Source organism: Malania oleifera, chromosome 5 (genome assembly GCF_029873635.1).
Source record: "Malania oleifera isolate guangnan ecotype guangnan chromosome 5, ASM2987363v1, whole genome shotgun sequence".
NCBI lineage: Eukaryota > Viridiplantae > Streptophyta > Magnoliopsida > Santalales > Ximeniaceae > Malania > Malania oleifera.
Window position 1 is genome coordinate 70,168,637 of NC_080421.1, and position 25,851 is coordinate 70,194,487.

The following is a 25,851-nucleotide window of genomic DNA, read 5'->3' on the forward strand; positions in this document are numbered from 1 at the left end:
TGATTCATCAACTCAAAATAGCCAACCAACTACAATGCTTGCCATAAGACCTAGACTTCTGTCAACAAAGTTTGCAGCCAGAGAGAGGGGAAGAGAGAGAGATGGATGTTAATGAAAGGACCCAAATGGCAAAAAGAGGGGAGAGGGGAGAGCACGGAACACTGAAAACACGGCACAACTTAATGCAAGCAACATAATTATTGTTCCTGCAAATGGAAAAAGGTCAAATAGGCCATATACCGTAAACTACCGACATCCTTGATAAATTGTCAATGTAAAAGTTTTGTATAAATGTTTGAACAAATTAGAATGATCTACAATCTTCATCTAGAATACTAAAGAATCTAGCCTTATAATGTTTAGAAGTTTAAAAACTCACATTTCACTGTCAATATTATAATCACATCCACGCTTCCACAAAGTGAAATTCCACCCATCTTCAAAGTGAACAATCAGTCTAAAATCCTAGCTCAAAAACTCAAGAAACTAACATATATTTTAGTTCAAAATCATAAAGGAATTTTAAAAGGGAAGGAGACAACAAATCTGAAACATAATATAATAAAATCAATTTTTTTTAAATAAAGAACTTCGTCAAAAAGGGAATACATACACATATATATATGTATATATATATATATATATGTATATATATATATATATGTATATATATATATATATATATATATAAGAGAACAAGATACCCTCCTTAAAAAAAAATTGAAAAGCAACCAAGAGAAAACAGAACTAATGAGGCCAAGCCTTCCAATCTCTCTCAAATCAGTCAAAAGGCACTCCTGTAAAAGCCCCAAATGTCAAACATCAAAAAGATGCAAGAAAACCAATTTTACATCAAAGTAGATCCATTGACAAGGCATGTTTAATGCACCAAAAAATAGAAAAAACCAGCACAAGAGCACAATGTCTTACCCTCCCTACTCCCTCCAAAAAGCCCTGCACACCTAAAAAATAAGCCCCTCCAAAGAATATGCCAACACCCACTCCTCAAACATATTAAATAAATGACTCCAGATATACCAAGTAACAGAGCAATGTAAAAACAAATGGGAACTCCCTGCTTTACTACAATAGAAAATATACACATCTAAAATGCCTTTTGAGGTTTCCTCTGCAACAAATCACTAATGACAACTTTGATAAAGACAACACCAAGGTAAAAGCCTTAAATTTGGAAAGAACCCTAGTTTAATAAAACCATTCAATGGACAATGATGAAATAGAGTTATGAAACTAGTGTGCACAGAAAAAATTACAAGAGTAAATACTGGGACTATTTAAAGCCCTAACCCACACATCTCTCTTGGGAGAAAACAATACAAGTCAAGCATATTCAAAAGCAGACTAAGATAATCAACCTCCGTTCATTTAGTTTCCTCCCATCACCAACCAAAAAGCTATAAATAGAAGCATTATGGAGACTATACAGACAATTAAGAAGAGAAAACTCCTAGCAAGGGACATCTCTCATACCACAAATGCTCCAGAAATGAAGTTTCTCGCCATTTCTAGCCTAATATATAGCCCAAAGCAGAGAAAAACTGAGAAGCTGTGAAATAGGTTACCAAGGACTCTCATGAGTGACATTAAACTCATCTTAGCATTCCATTGATTCTGCTAAAGGACATGAATACATCTAATGAGGTAAGACAACAAAAGAAACAACCAAAGCCATTTACCCATCAAAGGAGTGTTTATAGACATCAATTTACAAGACAAAGTCTACCCACTCTCATAAAAATACAAAGTCTATCATGAGTCTAGTGTGCGCAGAAAGAATTACAAGAGAAAATAGCAGAATTATTTAAAGCTGTAACCAGCACATCTGTGGGAGAAAACAATACAAATCAAGCATATTCAAAAGCAGACAAAGATAATCAGTCTCCTTTCATTACGTGTTCCTCCCATCATCAACAAAAAAAGCTAAAAATAGAAGCATTATGGAGACTAGACAAACAATTAAGAAGAGGGAAAGCCCTAGAAAGGGGAATCTCACATACCATAAATCCTTCCAAAAATGAATGAAGTTTATCACCATTTCTAGCCTAATATATTGCTTAAAGGATAGAAAAACTTAGAAAGCTGTAAAATAGGCATACAAGGACTATCATGAGTGGCATTAAACTCGTCATAGCATTCCAATGATTCAGCTAAATGCCATAAATACTGTATGGTTTAAGACACACCAAAACAAAGAAACAAAGCCACCCATCAAATGAGTGTTTTTAGACATCAATTTACATGACTACTCACTCTCTTAGAATTAGAAAGTCTATCCCAATTAATAAGATGGCCTTTTTATCCCTCTCCTACCCCCCAACCCAGGTGCAGAAACCGCCATTAATGTTTTTGATTCTATCCGCCACATGCACTGGATCCTAAACAAAGACAAAAAATACAAAGGAACAAAAGACGAGCATGACTGAATCAATGTAATATGGGGCAAGAAAGGGGCCCACCACCCATCTAGTTTTCTAGAAACCTTTACAACCTCAAGATTCCAAAAAGAAAATGAGCCCAAGATTACCACCTCTATAGGAGCAATCAGATCTGTTAAAGGCCATGAACTGCACACTGTCAAGGAAGCAAGCTTCAAAAGAAGTAGCATCAAGTCACCAATTAAATCCCCATGATTAGGAAGACATATAGGAATATGCAACAGATGCAATCTAAGGAATAATTTAGCGGGCATGAGAAGCGGCGATTAGATGAGTTTCTTGCTCCACACATAGAAAGGATCAGCTGAATAAAGCCAGCTCTGCTGGCTCCAGCGGTAGCATAGGACTCCTTAAAAGTTAACATTTACCTCCCTCTTTTGACTTCTACAAGAGAAAAACATTTTACTGGGCTTTTTACTCCAAAATACAGTGTAATCAATTCTAAATGACTATCCCAGCCTTCAAGGTAATAAGCTGCTTACATTATGAAAGCTGCGACTAAGTCGATATATATTCAGATCCTCAAGCATTATAGCGCCTCGTTTCTAGTCTTTACAAGTTTTAAAGAAGAAAAATAAATATTTAAAAGTGCCTAACCTAATGGATCTAACAACACTAAATACAACAAAGTCCAATGGAATCGAGCAAACTCCATTGTTGAAGTCTAGTGTCGTGCTTTGGAATTGGTTGAAGAAGAGCTGTTGGCATGAAGGGGCATCCTCTGCTGTACAGATAGGAAACAGGTATTATTTTGATCCCAAATTCCCATCACCATTTTTGAACGATGTGGAGCTAGAGAAGCAAAAGAATTTTAGAGGGATAGGGAACTTCAATAATAGCCGCTAAAAGCAAATGGTCGCAGGCACTATGGTTTTAAAATTCGAATGCAACTAAAATTTGGAAGTTTCAGAAGTATGGAAATTTTGATGCCAAAATTTTACAAAAATGATGGATATTTTATGGAAAAGCTTGGAAGATTTTTTAGGATACTTTAGAAATCGTTAATAAACAAAACAATGCATGACCTAGAAAAAAAATTATAAATAAAATATAATAGTGATAGGCATATGGTGCATAAGGAGCCACAACTGTAATATAATGACCATATTAAACATATTCATATTCAATTAATATAAATGAAATTCACAAATCATTTACTTAGTAGTTATCATGCAAATACAATTTAGACGCAAAAGTGTCAAATAAAATATTGTAGCTAATATCTAAGTTCAGTTTTGCATAAATTCCAAAAGCCTAAAGGCTATCATTCATATCCTTCTTGTAATAATCTTTTCAATTAAAAAAAAAAAAAAGACTCATTAAGATAAAATTTTCAATTTGAGTTTGGAATCTCAATTCACAATTTCAAGGAAATATTGTTCTACAGTAAAATTCAACAAAATTTCACTGAAATTTCAAGATTTTGATAATTTTTTTAGATGATTTGTGGTAATTCTGTAATATCAAAACTGACAACCATTTCATAGACATTAAGATAAAGAACGCCACCCGTGAACTAATTATAACTGTTAATGGTTATTTTAGTCTTTTAGTATTCTTATTATTAAGTGTGTTAGTATGTTAATTAGTAAGAATAAGCAAGGGTATTATGCTGATTAGAATGTATTTGATTTGTATTATAAATAGAGTGAGAGACCTGTCTTCAAGTTAGGTCATTCATTTAATCAAAGTCTCAACATGGTATTAGAGTGTGACCCAACCTAAACCCTATCACACTCAGTCATCACCTAAAAACACCCTCCCATCTCTGCCCTTCTCAGAACCACCATAATCCTTCATTATTTCACAAAACCAACCATATAGCCAAAAACAGAACCCTCTGAAAACTAATCCTACAAAATCCCATCATCGGAAACCTCCCCACGTGCCGCCATGCACTGCCACGTGCTGGCCAACTTCCAGCAGTCCCGACCTCATGCGCCAGCGTGTGAGAGAGATTCTAACCACAGTTTTCTGATTTTTTCCTCCATCATGTTCTGATTCCTTCCCTAGACCATATTATCAAGCTGTTGGGCATGTTTTTTGCTCAAAGATCCAACCTTTTCGACCATGCACTCGTGGTAACCCATTAGTTGTTGTTTGGTGTTCGTAAAGGATTTTTGTGCATTTCTTGGACCAGTGGCAGCATTCATAAGTTGATTTGTGAGGCTGTGGCAGTGTTATATCATTTTGTAGGTGGTTCACCTCGTCTGTGGTTGTTTCGGTGCTTCACCTCATTTTGTAGTTGTCCCAATTAGTTTTGATTTTTCTTCTTGTTTTTCAATGGTTTGGCTTGGGATGGAGTCTATGAATCCCAAAAACATGTTTCCTTCATTGCTACCACAGATAACAACTGAAAAGTTGGATGGAAAGAATTATGTTTAGTGGTCTAAGGTTGTTCGGGTTTATTTAGCAGGATTAGGAAAATCTATTTACTTGCTCCAATCTGATCCTTTTGATGAGAAGAGAAAATAAGTGTGGATTCAGGAGATGCATTGATTGTTTCCCTTATGTGGAATTCTATGGAGCCCCAAATTGCGCAGAAGTGCATGCATCTAAATACATGCAAGGAGATTTGAGATTATGCCAAGCTCTTGTAATCTAGTAACATTACATGTATTTATGATTTATCCCAGGAGTACTTTCAATTGCAACGAGGAGATAAGAGTATTGCATATTATTTTGGGGAGAAAAAACAAATTCATGAGGTTAACATTGTGTAACCTATAACCGCAAACATTCATGAGATGTAGAAGCAAAGGGAGCAGATGACAATTCTTCAGGTTCTAGTGGACTTGAAACTCAAGTTTGAGATAGTCCGGTCCTAGATACTTAGTCGAGCAGAATTGCAATCATTTTCCAATGTTTATTCTCGTGTCCTTCATGCTTCCTTTAGCACATATTCTCCTGCTCTTGCATTTGCCTTTGAGAGGACAGCCTTTGCCACACATGGTGATTCTAGTTCTCTACCAAACAACTGCAAAATTTATCGAGGCGGTTCGATTGGTCATGGTGGAGATGGATGAGGTAGAGGCACTCCTTGCAAGTGCACTCATTGTAGACAAGGTAATCATACTATTGAGTAGTGTTGGGATCTCCATGGTAGACCTTCACATGTTGCCAATGCAGCCAGAATCGACTCCACACCTTTGGGGGTAGCCAATGCAGCCACCATCGACTCCACACCTTTTGGGTCAAGTAGGGGGCAATGTATTGTATCTATGTCAAAGGAAGAGTATTCCAAGTTCCAATAGTATCAAGCGTCACAACAAGCTTCTCTTCCCATTGCATCTCTTGCCCAAACAGGTAATCCCATGACATGCCTGTCATCCAGTACTTCTCGTCCTAGTCCTTGGGTTATAAACTCCACCGGTACTAATCATATCACAGGTATACCTAATTTCTTCTCTACTCTTCAATACCCTGAAAATTTACCTTGTGTTACTCTTCAGTATCCTAAAAATATTTACCTAGTGTTACTCTTGTTGATGGATCCACCATTGCTATTAAGGGAATTGGGATAGTGAATCCCACTTCTTCTATTTCACTTCCTTCGATTTTGTATATTCCCAAGTTTCCTTTCAATCTAATGTCCATTAGCAAGGTTACCAAATTCATGAATTTTTCAGTAACATTCTTCCCTGATTTTGTGGTTATTCAGGATTTGAAGACGAGGAAGACGATTGGCGAAGGGTGTGAAGCTAGTGAACTTTAACACTTTGAGCCTCTAACTCCTTATACCACCTGCACTGTTGCTACCACACCTCCAAATTCATTGTCACCTTGGTCATCCTTCGTTGGAAAAGTTGAAACGTGTCAATAAACTAGTCTTGATTGTGAGTCTTGTCAGTTGGGAAAGCATCATCATGTCCCTTTTGCTTCCCGAGTCAATAAACGAGCTGCAAGCCCTTTCATGTTAATCCATTTTAAGGTTTGGGGTCCTGGAAAAGTTGTGTCCAAGTTGGGTTCCCGGTACTTTGTAATCTTTGTGGATGATTATTCAAGGATGACTTGGCTATATTTAATAAAAGATCGCTCTAAGTTATTTCATATATTTTGTGCCTTTTGATCTAAAATAAAGACTCAATTTGGTTTGCTAGTTTGAATATTTTGGAGTGATAATGCTAAAGAGTATTTCAATACCATGGTTTTAAATAAAGGTAGCGACCGTTACGTAACGTTTTTTTGGGTTACCAATGCCATAACACACTGCGAAATCGGTGGGAAGAAAAATCACGATCGTATCGGCGGTTATGGACCACGACCATTACGTAAAGGTTGCTATGGCCGTTACGTAACCACTACAGGACTGTTACACCAAAAAATTATTTTATTTTTTACTTTTTCTTCTCACTTTTTCCCTCTCTTTCATATATCACTCTCAATATACCTAGTGGCAAGAGGGAAAAAAGATTATAATGAGGATGACAATGATACAAAATTTACTATTTCTTTAAACACTCACAATAGATGCATTAATTAACAATGAGAAGTATAAATACGCACACATACATAATTTTTCTATCAATGGTGGTTTAAAACAAATGTAAACTTGTTGCCCTTACCAAATAACTTAGTTACTCAACTAAAGGATTCAAAATACACTAAAATTCTTTTTAAAAAGGGCTAAAAGCTTAAAACATGAAAGTATACTAATATGCACAAGGTTGTGCGTGCTTCAAAAAAAATCTTGGCCATTACACCAACTTCCCGTTATGTAACATCCGCTACGCCCGCTTCCCGTTACACCCGTTACCATTACGTTATGCTACCCGCTACAGCGATTTAAAACCATGTTCAGTATTCAATTCACTACTTTTATGACTTAATTTGGAATTGTTCATCAATCATCTTGTGCCCACACTCCTCAACATGGGATTGTAAAGAGGAAAAATAGACATATCCTTTGAATCACTTGCACCTTACTTTATCAAATGCATGTACCTAAAGTGTTCTGAAATGATGTAAAACCATGTTCAGTATTCAATTCACTACTTTTATGACTTAATTTGGAATTGCTCATCAATCATCTTGTGCCCACACTCCTCAACATGGGATTGTAAAGAGGAAAAATAGACATATCCTTTGAATCACTTGCACCTTACTTTATCAAATGCATGTACCTAAAGTGTTCTAAAATGATGTTGTACTTACTGTTCGCTATCTCATCAACAAGATGCCATCCTCTATTCTTAGTGGTAAAATTCCCAACTCCATTCTCGTTCTTAATTCACCTATGCTCTCTCTACCTCCTCGTATATTCGGGTGTGTGTCCTTTGTTCATCAACTAAATCCTAGGGTGGATAAGTTGGATCCTCGTGCTATAAAATGTGTCTTTCTAGGGTACTTATAATACTCAAAAATGATATCGTTGTTATAGTCCTATCTTGCATCACTTCTTTGTTTCTACAGATGTTACCTTCTTTGAGTTTACACCTTGCTACGCTCAGTCCCTAAGTGCTTCTAATCTCAATGATTCTCTTTCACTGCCTAATCTTCGAAATTCTAGTTTGTTGTCCTTACCCAATCAACCACCTATGTCTCCATGTCGTTTGTGTCCTTCTCATCATCTCAATTGTCCTAATTTGCAAGTGTATTCACAACACGGCTCAAGGAAGAGAGTCCCTTCTAGCAGAACTTCTAGTTTGTTGAAGAAATGAATGCTTTACAGGACAATGATACTTGGGACTAGGAATCTTTGCCTCTTGACAACTCTATGGTTGGTTGTCGCTTTGTATACATTGATAAAGTTAACCCTCATGATTATGTGGCTCGTTTGAAGGCATGTTTTGTTGCTAAGGGGTATACTTAGGTGTATGGTTTGGATTATTCCAACTTTTTTTTCTCTGGTTGCCAAACTTACATCAGTATGTTTGTTCATCTACTTGGCTATAACTTGTCACTGGCCTTTACATCAATTAGATGTGAAGAATGTCTTCTTGCATGGTGATCTTGAGGAGAAGGTCTATATAGAGTAACCACCAGGGTTTGTTGCTCAGAGGGAGTTAGGCTTAGTTTGTCAGCTCAAGAAGGCACTATATGTTTGGTCGACTTAGTGCTGTAGTACTTGAGTTTGGCATTCAACTATGTGCAGTGGATCACTTTGTGTTCTATCGTCATACTTCATCAGGTAGGATCCTTGTTATTGTGTCTGTGGATGATATTGTGATTACAAGTGATGATGATCAAGGTGTTTAGAGCCTTAAACATTTTCTCCAAACTAAGTATCAAATCAAAGATTTGGTTCTTTGGGACCATTGAAATACTTTTTGGGTATACAAGTATCTAGATCTTGTATGGGAACTATTTTGTCACAAAGGAAGTATGTTCTTGATTTGTTGGATGAGATTGGACTGTTGGGATTCAAACTAGTTGATACATCTGTAAACACCTAATTTTATTCGGATTGAAATTACCTTGGAAAATAGGAGATTCTAATTGAAGTTTCTCTCCCCTTTCTCTAATCCTTTCTTTATAAATTTCAAAATTGAACCCTTAATTGCACTTTTAATGCTTAATTGAGCCTTAATTGAATTAATTTAGGAGTTATCCCAAATAAGGACAAGCTCCTACTAGGGAAAACTTTCTATTGTTGCCAAAAGCCCCATTTAGGACAAGGAAGGGGTTTCTTGATTCAAAAAAGGCATTTTTTGAATTAGAAGATTAGGGTAAGCTCCCTTACTTCCCTATAAATAAGAGGTTATAGCTCTTACACATACACACAAGGAGATTGGACTGTGCATTCACTCCAAGGAAGAGAGCAAAAGGGAGAAAGCAAGAGCAAGAGAAGAAAGGAGAAGAAAGGAAGCGAAAGGAAAAAAGAAGAAGAAAAGCTTCGAGCTTAGAGCTTGACGATTCAAGTTAGGAGAAAGGAGGGATCATTCAAAGGTTGGAGAGACCAAAACCTCAAGGAGATCAAGATAAGTCTCTCATTCTCCAACTCCTTTTTGCATGATTTCATGAAATTAAGAATGCATGAATGTGTTAAGTATCAAAATCCTCCTACTTTCATGCCAAAGGTAAGATCTTTGTGTGTTCTTTAATGTATAAGTTAATGTTGTGATTTTTCTGGCAAATACTGCGTGAAAGTTATGATCTTTTTGGTTTAAATGCATATGAGGGTCCATTAAAGCATGCTTAAGGTATTTTTCATTAATGGGTAGATAATCTAGGGTCTACATGAGAGTTAGGTCAAAAGCCTGAGTTTTAAGGCTACCTGTGGGTCTAGGGTTGGAATAGATCAGGAATAAGTAGAGAAGACAAAGAAAAATGCAAAGAAAAGATCACTAGAGGCCTTCCCCAACCAGAAAAAGAGAGGGGAGAGAAGAGTTTGAAATATTAGAGTTTTTACGTGCATGGCGTGTCCAAAGGATAGAAAACAGGTTAAAAACAAGTCCTATGGTCTAAATAGGTCAAGAAACAGGTAAAAAAACTCTCAAAAAACAAAGAATCCGGTTTTTGCCAATGACGGCAAGCGATGCTTAAAACAAGTTGATTTTTGTGGGTTTTTGGGTGATTTTTTGCTAGGAAAAGATTCCTAAGGGTCAAAAGGAGTCAAATGAAAAAAGCAGCACTCAATTTGGAGTTCAAACGAAGGAGATATGGCAATTTTAAGCTTTCACGTTTCTAGCATTTTGCCGAAGAAGACAACTAGAGAAAACCTCCGACCGGCACTTACCCCGCCTACCCCCCGAGCATGCGTTACGCATGCCACATCCCTCTTACCCATGGGGACCGCTTGGCTGGTCCAATCATTTTTTTATTTCTTATTTTTATTTATTTATAGATTTAATTTAATTATCTGTTTAGATTTTGGAAAATTCATGAAAAATATTTTTTAATCACAACAAATTAAGAACAAATAGGGAGCAACCTAAAAAAATTCTAGTATATTTAAAAAAAAAATTAAAAATTTATTTGTATGTTTGTTTTTTATTTTTATTTTTCTTTTAAAAGGTTGTCCCTAATTTCTAAAATATTTGCTTTCAGTTTTTTTTTTAATTTTTCTATTTGATAATTTTATGGAATTTCTTTTAAAACCTTCAAGATTTTTTTAGTAGGATTTTTGCTTAACTTGCATATTTTTTATAACTTTTCTTGTATTTTTTTGAGTTCTAACTTTTATAAATTGATTAAAAATTCATAAAAATTTCAAAAAATTCCTAAAAAATACCAAAAAAATTTCAAAGGGGTTTTCATTATACTTTTTGAGAATTTAAAAGTGTTTTGAGTCCCTTTGCATCCTAATTTAAGTGTGGAAATCAAAGAATGTATGAAAACCGAGCCTCCACGACCCCCAGTACCTTATTTTTGTGCGCGTTTATCTATTTACAAATGTTTGGATGAGTGAATTGTGCTAAAATGCACTAGCATGACATTCTAATGAAGTTTTTTTAGGCTTATGATAGTGTGAATTGCATGTGATGCCTCAATAACATGTGATGTCATTTTGCCATAAGGTGAGACCATGCTTGAATCTCTATTTAAATGTTGAATGGTTTGAATGAATGGAAATTATGAAAAACCTTAAAATACTTTAATGAATCTGATGATAGACCTCAAAGTGGTGTCTTATGCATACCTTTGAAAATCTCGAGGTGAGGATAATCACTATCTTGTGCGGGATTAACCCAATATATAATGGAAGGTAAATATACATAAAAGCATATTCACACAATAAAATTCATCCTACAACAAACCTCAAGGTGGTGCCTTGTGCATACCTTCGAGGATCTCGAGATGAGGATAATCGTTGTCTTGTTCGGGTTAATCCAATATATTAAAGGTCGGTAAATGCCAAAATGAAAGAATTAGAGTCTTGATGGGTTGAGTTCAAAGGTAACCATAAGCTAATTAAATATCGTTCGTAGAACGGGTGCATAGGTGTATTAGTATCCTTCCTCACATAACTGCACTCCCAGACTTGGCTTTAGTAGATGGATCATTGACTATCGATTCCTTGGACCCTAGGTTAACTAGTTGACCAATCAATCGGGGTAGTAAATCATTAGGTATTCTAACCTCACTTAGAATAAAGTACGTCAATGATAACTCCGTTGACATGTTATTAACTCATATCTCCTTCCCTAAAAACCAATTTCCAAATTCGAATTCACCTCTTATGTCTAGGCAGTTCAAAGATTCACCCAGGTAGAGGTGAGCCTTTGGAACGTGCTGACAATACCATAGATCCTAACAGCAAGTTAGTGCTGGATATGGGTGAGTTGTTGCCTAATCCTAAACAATACCAGACTTGTTGAAAAGTTGAATTGTCTCACAGTCACTCAGTCGAACATATCTTTTGCAGCAAGTGTTGTGAGTCAATTTATGGATTCTTCAAAGAAAAGTCACTAGGATGCATTAATTCACATCTTGAGATATCTCAATGGTGCACCAAAAGAGGTTTTTATATCGAGATCAAGGTCAAATTTATATTTAGGGATATATAGATGATAATTGGGTCGAGTCGCCTTCCCACAGAAGATCCACAATTGGGCACCGTATATTGGTTGGTATTAATCAGGTTTCTTGGAAGAGTAAGAAACAAATTGTGGTAGCCAGGTCAAGTGCTAAATCAAAGTATAGAGCTATGGCTCAAACTACTTTTGAACTTGTCTAGTTAAGGAACATGTTGGAAGAATTGGATTTTCCACATTCTCAGTCTATGGAGTTGATGTGTAATAATCAAGTTGCTCTTTATTTTGTCTCCAACCTGGTCTTCCATAAGCGAACAAAAAACATTGAAGTTGATTGCCATTTTGTTCAAAAGAAACTTGTGCAAAAGCTCATTACTACAACTTAAGTGAAGTTCGATATGCAGTTTGCTGATTTGTTTATCAAAGCTTTGGGGGGTGCTTATGTTAAATTTATGTGACACAAGCTAGGAGCATATGACATCTATGCTCTAGCTTGGGGGGAAGTGTAAATGATTTTTTCAATCTTTTAGTATTATTATTAAGTGTTTTAGTATATTAATTAGTGAGAATTAGTAAGGGTATTATGGTCATTATAATTTATTTGATTTGCACATAAATAGAGGGAGAGACCCATCTTCAAGTTAGGTCACTCACTGAATCAAAATATCAACAATAACAAAGAAAATGAGATTGACAAAAAAGCAAAAATTTTGACAAAAATTTAATAATTTTGCAAAAATATAAAAGGGACGCTAAGGATTTGATTTAGTCTACAACATAAGGTAGAAGTGCATAATGCAACTGATGTTGTTGATATTTTGCTCTTAAGGTTTCTAGTACACTTGAATATGCTTGAGCGAATGTTTTTCCATCTTGGTGGAACTTACCAAAAAAAAAAACAAAGGATCATTTATGATAAAACTAAAAATTTGGCATCTTAGACTTTCTATATGGGTTTCAACTTCCAATGCATAGAGAATGATTTACAAATTGGCATTGACACTTCCTTAATTAACTAGAAAAGGAAAATATTAGCATTACAAATTGGCACTTAGAAATATTTACTCAAAACCTGTTTGGACAACATTTATGATTATGAGCATAAGAGGAACTAAAATTAACTTATCACATGAAATCATCAGGATAAAAGTCAAAAGAAGCACAAAACTTGGGACATTATCACTACTATTTTGACAAGAAACACTGGCATTAGTCATATAAATATCAATCAATACCCCCCCCTCCCACCCAACCCAATAAAAAAGTAAACTACTAAATGGATGGAAGGGTATTTGGAGATAAATTCTTGGATTTGCAAGACAAGGAATTTATGGTATTGTGGTGAATTTGTAAATTAGTACACATTCTTGAAACACTAAGCTGGTTATTATTTTGTACTCTTATTTACAAAAAAAAAAAAGGGGGGGAGGGGCAGCCCGGTGCACAAAGCTCCCGCATATGCAAGGTCCCAAAGCTTTAAAAACTTCTAAAACGGGGGGAAATTTTTTAACTGCAAGATTGAGGGTGGGCCTTGGAACAATGGTAAGGTTGCTCCTTTGTGACAGCTTGGTCACGGTTTGAGTCCAAGGAAACAGCCTATGCATAAAAAGCAGGGGTAAGGCTGCATACACTGTGACCACCCTCCCCCTACCTTGCAAAGCAGGGAGCCTTGTGGCTCGGAGACACCCTCTTTTTTTATTTTAACTTTAGGATTAATGTTGATTAGATTAGACTACTAGTAGGGCAAAAATTTTAGATTTATGTAGGGGAATATCACTATATTAACAAAGTACCCAATGTATGTAGGGAGGGGGAAACAAGAGCATTCTTGAGCATTGCTTTTCAATCTTAGAATGCATTTACAAATATTGAAGTTCTTAACCTCATAGCATATTCTTCTAAAAAAGGAAAGGCAAAAGTGTGAAACAATAGCTTTTGGATTTCAATGTTGAAAGAAATCAGAGAAATCCAACTCCGTGATGGGCAATTTTTTTCCCTTAGCAAGGGCTTCTCAAAAGGAAAACTAACGGAAATACTGGCCCTTAATTCCTATTGCTAGTTTTTGTTTCCTTGGAAACAAAGAAATAGTATATCTTTGAAGGGTGGAGCTTCCTATCCATAAAAGATGGGAAGCTTCAAACACTTCATTTCTGGGAAAGGAAGGGTTTTAGTTCTAATTGCAGTGGCATTTTCAATTTTTTATAGCGCATGCCCTAAATTTGCCTAGCCTTACTAATGTATAGTCCTTTTTGCACTTTTGTTTGGCTTTCACTGACTTTAGCCTTCCGATGAACCTGCACTTAGCAATTTAGAACCATGGGTCCCTAAAAGTAGAGGGAAATATGAGTTTATCATTATTTGACAAAGGAGAAGTTTTGCTTACACAGTAAAGTTACTAGTAAATGCTCTAATTCGATCAAGCCTCAATGATGTACTTAGCTGGACAAACCCTTTTTTGCAATCTATTTTATTCCTTAAGATCTCATGAAAGTGTGGCAGGTGCATAACTCAGCCAGGAGGGATGTCTCGATGCTTTAGGCAATATGGTTAATTTTGTACTAGGGATTCTAAAGGGTTGAAATGGTGAGGGAGACAAAGATTCAAATATTATAGGCATTTATTGGAAATTCTTGTAATGAGTTCTGCACTAATATTGTACCAAAGGCTGGGGCAAAAAAAAAACTGCTATCACCATAAATTACAGTTAAAAATGAACCAGTACTGAATTAAACCATTCCACACTAGCAGATGTAATAATGGCTTAGACTTTCTTGAACATGTGGATGAAAAAATTGCACCTACTAAAAGCTAAATAAAATATGGTGGAGCTATTTAGTTTCTCTAGTATGTTTGAACTCTGAACACACCCATTGGAACTAAAAGTTAAATGTGTAAAAGATTTTAATCATGTCAGCATGTTGTAGAGAACTAGATATATAATTATTTGTTCATGGTTCTCTTATGCCTCAGAGTCTAAACCATAAACCTTCTTTTCAAAACAAAAGAACAATCATTTATAAAATTCCTGATTCTTCACTTGATTGCAGACAAATGATAAATTAAAAAGAAAGGAATAATAAAAATTGTAACATTAAAAGCTCCCGAAACTGGGGACCCAAGAAAACAAAAACAACCCTGGCTGAGCGCAATATGATGATTTAGCTTAGGCACAATTTGGATAGGCATTTTAAAAGCAGATTCCTTCCTTCTGTAAAAGCAAAATGCACTGGCTGGTTAGCATTTTTGAAGAATTATACTTGACTTTAGGCACCAAGACTGCATTGATTAGCCCTAAAAGCACTTCAACAAAACATTTTCAAAATAACCTTAGGCAATGTTCTGTGAGGCATTTTAAATCTTTTAAAAGCTCAAATGACTCCATTTTTTATTTCCAAAGGCATCAAAAGCAATTTGAAAATACCAACTAAATAATGCTCGTGATCAAACAACACTTCAATAGTTAGATTTCAGCTCACAAATCAAAACAGTAACTAACCAACGCCTTAGCTAACGTCACTAAGTTCTCTTTCCTTTTCTCAGCTCCCAAACAAATACAAATAAACCACATTCTGAAACACAAACTCTAGAATACAAATAAAGTAGACGAAGACAAGAACGCAAGACAAACCAGCTGATAGATGGCTTTGGGAAAGAGGTGGTGATGGCGGCCATAGGTGCTGGTAGGAGGAGCTCTGCTATCGAAATGGAAGTGTGCGAGGACCTTCCGATCAGGCAACGGCTTCAACAACAGCTCCTCCGAGAACTCTTCTGCTCCGCCGTCTGATCTGGCTGCGATTGGAGTACAGGTGCAGAGAGTTGAGAGTAGCAGGAGAAGAGGGAGAGCGCCTCGCGGAAGGAGCATTGTGATTGGCCCCATGTAGGGTTACGCTACGAGATGGGATGCGGATGATCCGCCATGGGAGTGCCCTCCCAAGCTCCAGAAAATGCTACGGAATGAAGGAGAGCTGGGGATTGTGCTCGCAGTGATTTTTTTTTTTTTTTTAAACCATCAATCTTTTTAATCTCTTTCTTCGCTTTCCAATGTCATGAAACCAAGATTTGCTTTTCTTTTTCTTTTTTATAATTTTCCCAACTACCACTTGTTGTAAATAAAAAAAGGAATACAAAATAATTTAAAGTTATAGTAATTCAGCACTCTAAATCTACACTGTTACTAATTATTATATCATTTTATTATAAATCATACATTGTTATCTTAAAGGTTAATCACATAATAAATCATTATGTGGGCATACCAAACGTTATAAGTCATCCACATAAATATACATGTTCCCCTTGAATGACTATACACTATTAATATGTCTCGTTAAAACCTTCATTAAGCAAAATCTTGTGGGACAAAACCTTAAAAATGGAAAAAAAAAAAAAAGGTACAATATTCATACTTACCCTAAAAAATATAATCAAGTAAGAAATATCCTTAAGTTGCAGTATTCTAATGTTATGTACATGTTTCTTGAAAATTGAAGTTGACAATATTTTTGTGAATAGATCTGTTGAATTGTCACTTGAACGAATTTTGCAAATGTTAATAGGTCTGACAAAACGGGTCATGACCCATCGGATCACCCGGACTCACCCGTTTAAAACGAGTTCATGTTTAAAGAAGTTGACCCATTTAATAATTGGGCGAGTCACGAGTTGACCCGTTTATAAACAGGTTCAACTAGGTTCGAGTAGGTCATTTGAACATGATAAAGGTTATAAAGTCTCATTTGAACATGAAAAATCCACTGTAGAAAACAAATCTGAAAACAAAATATTGTTTACTGTTGATCGTCATGAAAATGTTTACACCACTAACCTTGACAATCTTGTTTCTCAACATGTTACTTGTTTTTCTGTTATAAATGAGATTAGTTAGATTTGGCATAGGAGACTAGGATACGCAAACATGGACTTAATATCTAAACTTGTTAAGGTAGAATTAGTTAAGGGATTACCTAAGACTAAATTCGTGAAAAATAAAATTTGTGATGCATGCCAACTAGGAAAACAAGCAAGATCTAACTTTAAGAAGAAGAAAGTAATATCTACTACTAGGCCACTTCAAATGCTACACTTAGATTTATTTGGTCCAAACCCAATTCAGAGTTAGGAGGAAAATCATACGCATTCGTCATAGTTGATGATTATTCAAGATATACATGGGTACTATTTTTAGGTCACAATGATGAAGCATGTGAACAATTCATTAAATCGTGTAAGAAAATTCAAAATAAAAAGGGTTATACTGTCACTAAAATCTGAAGTGATAGGGGTAAAGAATTTAAAAATCAAGGCATGAAAGATTACTGCAATTCATTAGGAATAGCTCATAATTTTTCAGCTCTTAGAACACCACAACAGAATGGTGTAGTTAAAAGAAAGAATAGATCTATACAAGAAATGACCAAAACTATGCTCAACGAACATAAACTACCTAAGGACTTCTGGGCTGAGGCAGTAAATACCGCTTGCTATGTTCTAAATAGAGTTTTGATTAGACCATCTCTAAATAAGACTCCTTATGAATTATGGAATGGCCATAAACCAAACATATCATATTTTCATGTCTTTGGCTGTAAATGTTTTGTGCTTAGAGACAATGAACATTTAGGAAAGTTTGATGTGAAATCAGATGAAGGTATCTTTCTAGGATATGCCTTAGATAGTAAAGCCTACAGAGTATATAATAAACGAACATTAACCGTCATAGAATCCATTCATGTTGTATTTGATGAGTCAAATCCCTTCTCTAAAAGGACTGATGAAGATGAAATTGAGATAAATAAGGAATTTGAAAAACTATCTATTGAAAATGATTCAGAAAAAGGAAATGAAATTAAGGAACCATCTGCTGAAACTAATCAAATTGAAAATGAGGTTAATGAATTACCTAAAGAATGGAAGTACATAAAGAGTCATCCCATTGATCAAATAATAGGAGAACAATTACGTGGAGTAGCCACACGATCCTCACTTAGGAATATGATTAGTCATTTTGTCTTTCTATCTCAAGAATAACCTAGGAATGTGAGTGAAGCAATTGAGGATGAATCTTGGGTGATGTCTATGCAAGAAGAGTTAAACCAGTTTGAGAGAAATAAAGTATGGAAATTAGTTCCTAGACTTGAGGATAAGACAATTATTGCAATAAAATGGATATATAAGAACAAGAAAGATGAACATGGGATAGTTGTTAGAAATAAGGCAAGACTAGTAGCTCAGGAATATAACCAAGAAGAAGGAATAGATTTTGAAGAAACCTTGGCATCTATAGTTCGAATGGAAGTCATTCAAATGCTTTTAGCCTATGCTGCTTTTAAGGATTTCAAGTTGTATCAAATGGATGACAAAAGTGCATTTTTAAATGGCTACATAAGTGAAGAAGTTTATGTAGAACAACCCCCGGGTTTTGAAAACCTTAAGAAACCAGATCACATTTATAAACTAACAAAAGTCTTGTATGGTTTAAAATAAGCTCTTATAGCTTGGTATGAAAGGCTAAGCGGTTTTCTACTGGATAATGGTTTTATCAGAGGAAGGATAGACACAACTCTTGTCATAAAGTCTAAGAAAGATGACATGCTCCTAGTTCAAGTATACGTAGATGATATCATATTTGGAGCAACTAATAAAGACTTGTGTAATGAGTTTGCAAGCACTATGCAAAATGAATTTGAGATTAGCAAGATGGATGAACTAAATTTCTTTCTAGGACTTCAGATCAAATAAGCAAAACATGGAATTTTTATAAATCAATAGAAGTACATTAGAGATCTACTCAAAAAGTTTACTATGGAAGATGGAAAAATACTAGGAACACCTATGAGCTCTTCTTCGAAATTAGACAAAGATGAACAAGGTATACCAGTAGATGTCAAGCTCTATCGTGGAATGATCGGTAGCTTTCTATATCTGACTGCTAGCAGACCTGACATAATGTTCAGCGTATGTTTGAGCACAAGATTTCAGGCTGCACCAAAAGAGTCACATTTGTTAGTTGTCAAACGAATACTTAGATACCTGATAGGAACTATTGAACTGCGGTTATGGTATCCTAAGTATACATCCTTTGTTAGCTTTACCGTGAACCCAAGAGGAGGTGAATTGGTATTTTTAAAATTTAAGCCTTAGGTCAATCTCCTAAGACCAGTATATTCACAACCCTATGGTCAATCTAGTGCAAGTAATGTAAATGTATATTAGAAAGCAAATAAAGCAATTTAATCAGCCACACATGCACCAAAAGTAGTAAGGTAAGAGTGACACGAAGAAATGTTATCGAGGTTCGGCCAATTGCCTACGTCCTTGCCTTGGCTAACAAGCACAAGGATTACAACTATAACTTGCTCACTTAAATGGATGGAGCGACACCTATACAAATTAGGTCAATTCGAGGGGCTGACCTCAACCGTTACATACAATCCTTACCGAGCTGGATTACCGCTCCCTCAAGCCACGCCTGGAAATATTCAGATTTTACAATCAAATGGTATAGAAGTAGTGCTTTCACGTAAAGCAGATTTGTACCCAAATACGCACAATCACATACACATCAAAAGCATTGATATAGTGTAAGCTCAGTGATGCAAGATTTGTTCAATCAATACTCAACACAGTATTATCAATATGAAGCTCAAAAGTATTCAACATAGTATAATCAGTGATTAAGAGTATTCAACACAAGCAAAGTCTTGGAATCTAGATAATGTGTTTCACTAGCACATCAATATTCCAAGTATACTAAACAAATAATCAAACTAGTTCCAAAATGGTTTTCCTCAATGAAAGATGCATACACTAGTTTGAAAAAATACTTGCTTGTTTGAAAAAAATCTTTCAACACCAAAAGCAAAGCTATTGGACACTTGCAATGGAATGCAAATATCCTAAGCTTCCTTGGTTTAATCTCACACAAGATTTATAAAGGAGAAATCCGTGGGATAAACCTAAGCTAAGCTCCCAAAGAAATAATCTCAAGCACACACACAAGTGGGAGTATTAACAAGGAACAACAATCACATTAACACAAGAGAGACTCTTATAATCTCAGATTTTATCAAATGGATGCAAGTTTGAGAGTATTTTGGGCAAAGGGTGATTTTTCAGGAGAGAGAATTTTTGGCTTAATCACTTTGCTAATCTTGCCCTAATTATCCAAATGAAGGCATATTTATAACCAGATGAAAAATTATAACCGTTTCGGATAAAATGGGCATTATTAATAAAAGTCCTAAATGATTAAAATTTAATTGGCCCAAGTTAACCCTGTTTTACCACGGTTAAAATTATTTTAATCGAAAAAGGGTTCGGATGGCTGAACCTAGGTTCGGTCGCCCGAAAAGACTCATCTTAAAAAGTTTTTCAAATAAGTTTGGTCCCCTGTATTACCCTTCGGTAGCCTGAATCAAAGTCAGTAGCAAAGCTACATAACTTCGGGTGCTCGGTCAAATGTTTGGTGGTCTGAATCCATGTGTACGGTCACCCGGGAGTCTTTTTGAACTAAAAGCATTGGTCGCTTGAGTTGGTGAATAGTCCCTTTTGAGGGGTTCGGGCACCCAGAGAAGATATGTACATTTAAGGTTCGGTCACCCGAGGGTTGGTCAACATTTTGACTTTGCAAAGTTCAGGCGCCCGAGGAGTTTTATACTCTAAGGGTTCGGTTGTCCGAGCCTTCTTAACTTGCTTAGATTTGTTCAATTTTGAGCACAATTTTAACACACTCATATATTTTATACTCTGTGTGTGAGTGTTGGAGCCTAGGGTCTTGCTATGGTCTAATTGAGCTTACGCTATATCCTGTATGCAAGATGTGCAGGTAAGAGACATACAAACCATACCCTAGGTTACTATTACAGACCCATATTACAAACATTAGGTTTACAATTTCAAATTACAAGTCTTCGGGGTCTTCATGTTTCTTTAAGTGTCCTTCCTTGGGATATTCATTTGAGCTTGCACAAGCATTTGACAATCATCAAATATCAGTATTTGTTATTATCAAAAATGGGTACGACCTGTAAGGTCAACATCCTTTGAGATTATCAGCTATTGAGATGCTGATTTTTCTTGTAGCAAAGTGGATAGAAAGAGCACGAGGGGCACATGTCATTTCTTAGGACACTCTTTAGTCTCTTGGTTTTCCAAGAAGCAGAATTCGGTTGCTCTTTCCACAGCTGAGGCAGAATATGTAGCAGCAGGAAGTTGTTGTGCTTAAATGTTATACATGAAGCAACAATTGACAGATTTTGGATAAAGTTATGACACAATTCTTATAGGATGCGACAATACGAGTGCAATAAACATCTCAAAGAATCCTATATTACATTCACGAACTAAACATATAGAAATTAGACATCATTTTCTTTGTGATCATGTGCAAAAAGGAGATGTGACACTTGAATTTGTGTGCACAGATGAACAATGGGCAGACATATTCATGAAACCACTTGTGGAGGATAGGTTTATCCAAATTAGGAGTGAATTAGGCTTGATGCATAGTCAAGAAGTTGCCTAGAATTATATTAGATGACATAATTCAGGCGGAGCAACATTACTTAATATTCACAATTGGTTAAAAATTTCAAATTTGGCTCATTTGTTCCCATTTGGTATTCTATTTGTTCGCATTTGGTATTAAACTCATATCATGATGAGTGCATGTTAACTAACACATGTTATCCTTACATAATCTTTGAAATTTAGTGACTGTTTTGCTTATCCATATCTATGAAATTTGACACACTGTGTATGTTCACATTGCAATTTAATTCAACAACACAACTTTTTGCATTAGCAATGGGGAGAAGTAAATTGAATTAACACAGGGAGACATATTTCATAGTACAATTTTTGAAATCTGATAGTTGAATACTTAAAAAAATTTGAGATTTAAAGGGGGAGAAGAATATAAGGTTATGTTCGATCATTTTTGTTATATACCTTTTTGTTGATGTCAAAAGTGGGAGAAAAATATCAGTTATAGCAAAAATAGTTGGCAAAACTAATTGTGTATGTACATATTTCATATTGCTGAATATTTGATTCTATATTATTTGAGGGGGAGCCTCGTTAGGCGTTACCCATTTTATATTTTTGCTCATGCATTTGTCATCATCAAAAAGGGGGAGATTGTTGACTCTATGAGTCTAATCCTATTTTGATAATAACAAATCACTTGGTATTTGATTTGTGCATTGAGATTGTGAACAAGAACAATATTTAGCATGCACGGAAGGTTAGAAAGTCATGGAAGCCATGAGGATTAAAGTATAGACATCTTGGCCAATCCATGGAACTAAAAGAGTAGAAGAATGAAGATGCAAGCATCAAGTTCAAGATCGTTATGGCAATGGGTATTTAGAACTGAATGTATTCACATATTTCATATGATTTAATTCGAAGCTCAAAATATACCCTAGACTGACCTTATGACTCATGCATCTCATGAAAATCTTTTAGGGGTTATTCATTGACATAGAGATTTATTTCAACACCCTGAAAAATGTTTTATAAAAGAGCAAAGAAAAAGAGCAAAAGTGATTTTGGAAACTAAAAATGAAAAACCAAAAATTGAACTGTTTAGAAGATCTAAGAATGCTGCCCAGACTTTTGAAGAGTCAACTTTAGAAGACTGAAGTTTAAGCCCAGTCGTCTGAAGAATTACTTCAGAAGACCGAAGATTAAGTTCAGTTGTCTGAAAATTTATTGGTGAAACTCAGAAACAAGCAGAAGCATACTAGAAGACTGGACCCTATCTTCAGTCATCTGAACCCGCAACTTCAAAAGTCTGAACCCTAATTTTAGACATCTGACCCTATGTCCAATTCAATTTTTCAAAGCTTTAAGGAAGTTCAGTCGTCAGAACCTGCGGGAAGTTTAAAAAATTGATCTTTAGCAAGAGAACATGCAGGCTTTACACTTGATCAATTTGATCCAATGGTCAAGACTTATCTTAAAGCCAAGTTTACCTATATAATCAACCTCTAAACCCCAGTGCCCGAAAAAAAAAAAACTCTTTGGATAATATTGAGAAACTTGAACATATTACAATACGATTGCCTACACTCCAACTATATTCATCAAGTTTAGGCAAATCATCTCAACTTTTCGAAGGGATTTCATCTACATATCTTAAAAGCAAGCTTTGGTGATTGAGCTTTGGTTAACAAAGGATTGGTTTGTGTTTTCAATATTTAGATATCTTGAAGATTGTTCATGTCTCATACTCATATATCTATTACTCTTATTGAAAAAGAAAAATCCTAGTGTTGTTACATAAAAAATTTTTTGTGAAAGGATTTTTTAAACATTGAATATTTGGTCATCTTCAAGTTCTTATTTTTATTCAAAGACTCAATACTTTGTTATTGCGAAATCTACTTGATTGAAAAGTCTAAAGGTTCTCAATATACATTTGTGAGAAATATTGTTGTGACAAGTAGTGTTTAAATCTTTGCAATTTTCAAAGCCTTTTATTTATTCAAAGATTCAACCTTAAAAATTATTTGATAGCAAGAACTTAGATCTTCATTATATTCAAGACCAATTTTTGGATAAGATCATATTATGTATTCTTGCTTCTAGTAAGTTGAACTAAAACCCTTAGTTCTCCAAAGCATTTACTTATATAATTATTTTGGGAGATTTGATCAAAGAGAGATTTTGTGAAGCATATCATTCATATAACGATTACATCGTTACATACATACTGAGCTTCAAGTTTTATCATATGAATATGTGTTAGGAATTTCCATCGTACTCACTAGCTTTGTTAGAAGCAATATTGAGTTTTTGCAGATTTGAAATTCTATATTGTAATCACGGTTCAGGTTGTGAACCGGATTAGGAGGAAGTTGTGCCTCTTGTAAGCAGCAGATGTAAAGGAAGCTCCGTCCCGATTAAAGGAGCAGAGATTTAGTGGAATCCTTGAGTGGGTTGCTCAAGGCGAGGACGTAGGCCGAGTTGGCTGAACCTCGTAAAAACTGTGTTTGCCTTCTCTCTTCCTTTACTCTTTTTAACATTCGCAACGCATTTCATTACATTTCTAGCATGTGTGTATGCTGAATAACCTCACATGCACTTGATAATTAATTAGGTAAAATAGAATTTATTGAGATAATAATTTGAATAAATTTCAAACCCCTTCAATTAATTTGTTAAATATAAAAATAGGAATTAAGTGTTAAAATAAACTTAAAGATTTTTAAAATACCCAATTCACCCCCACTCTTGGGATTACACCTGAATTAACATCTTTCGTCAAAAGTTGTACTATTTGTTCCAAGATTATGCAAATAAATCAAAATCTTTTGTGGAATCTTCTGCTCCATCTACTGGGGGTACTGGTGGTAGTGACAATCTCATTAGAGATGAGCTTTTGTTAACTTCATTTATATTTTTAAAATTTTCATTTCTTATTTTATATATTATTTTTAGCTGTTATATTTATGTTGTTTATTTTTCTATTCTAATATATGATAGGAATTTGAATTTTATGAAAACCAATATTGTGCTACTACAGAAAAATCTCAATTAGATTTTTATTTGGAAGAGCCTAGGCTAAATCATATGGAACATGCTAAAATGGATATATTACGGTATTGGAAAGATAATCGATTTCGATATCGTGATTTATCTCTTATGACGCGTGATGTACTTACTATTCCTATCACAAGTGTTGCATGAGAATTTGTATTCAGCATTGGAGCCTAGGTTCTTAACAAATATCGAAGATCACTTTTGCCGGAAAATGCAGGAGCATTGATAACAACTCGAAATTGGTTGTCTGGTTACACAAGTATGCATTTTTCTTTTGAGCTTTCCAATATTATTTCAATAATTACATTTTATTTACTTTCATATCCTTTGTCAATTGTTATTGTGTCTTATTTGTTATCTATTTATTTTGTCATTGCAGTGGATCCAAGTGAAGAGAGAGAAGAAGCTAAACAATTAGAAATCAAATTTGAAAATCTTTTGATTAATGATTTGGGAGAAGCTTCTACAAACAATCATAGCTAATTAAGTTTTTTTGTTGTCTTTTGAAATTTATTGAAAATTGTAATCAAGTGGATTTTTATGTAACTCATTTAAATTGACTTTTGTTTGTAAATATTTAACTGTTATATTTTTTAAGATTATGTTTTGATTGTGGGACTTGAATATTTGATTCATGGGTTATGCATAATGTATGAATTAAAAAAATGAGTGATGAATAAACTTATTAAATATTTTACATTTTGCTTTGTATGTAAATATTGTGGGACTCATTTAAATTTAGATTTATATGTAAATATTTTATGCATGTATTATGCGTATTTAATATTTTTATAGGTGTGTGTGTTTTTTTTAATTATATAAATTTTTTTTAAAAATGTATTCATAATTCATTAAAGGGATGTATTATTTTTTACATTTTATGTTGTTTTTATTTAGATATTAATAAATATAATGCAGTATTTTTTTTTTAAAAAAAATGTCATTTTATATGAATTTTTTTTAAATTTAAAATAATAAATTATATTTTTTAAACGGGTGACTCGTTACCCGCCCGTTTATTAAATGGGCAGGTTAGGGTTGGCATGTGTGTGAACCGTTTAATATCGACCCGTTTATGACCCGGCCCGTTGGTGACCCGCTCGGACCCGGCCCGCCCGCCCGTTTTGCCAACCCTAAGTGTCAACATCTTTTTTCTTTAGAAGTTCATGAGTGTAAAAAAACTTTGAGGAAGTATGTTTAGTTCTATCACCCTTTGTGTACCCACCTTTGATTTATGCAATACATGCTAGTATGTTTAGTTCTATCACCCTTTGTGTACCCACCTTTGATTTATGCAATACATGCTGCATTGTCCTCATACAATATTGTTGTTGTGTAATTCTTTAGTGATAATCCACTTGTCCCTTTAATGTGTTGGATTATAGTTCTAAAACATACACAATCATTACTTGCTTTGTGAACTTCCAATATTT

At 34.9% G+C, this 25,851-nt stretch overlaps 1 protein-coding gene across 1 annotated transcript in view; it reads right to left on the reverse strand.

The window, feature by feature from the left end:
- The window catches only part of LOC131155660 (uncharacterized), a 63,369-nt gene extending 47,443 nt beyond the window's left edge, over window positions 1–15,926 (reverse strand). The window contains exon 1 of the mRNA XM_058108934.1: window positions 15,501–15,926. Coding sequence (XP_057964917.1) covers window positions 15,501–15,749 — 249 coding nt within the window. The 5' untranslated portion in view covers window positions 15,750–15,926. The remainder of the gene's footprint in view (window positions 1–15,500) is intronic.
- Window positions 15,927–25,851: the final 9,925 nt, after the last annotated feature.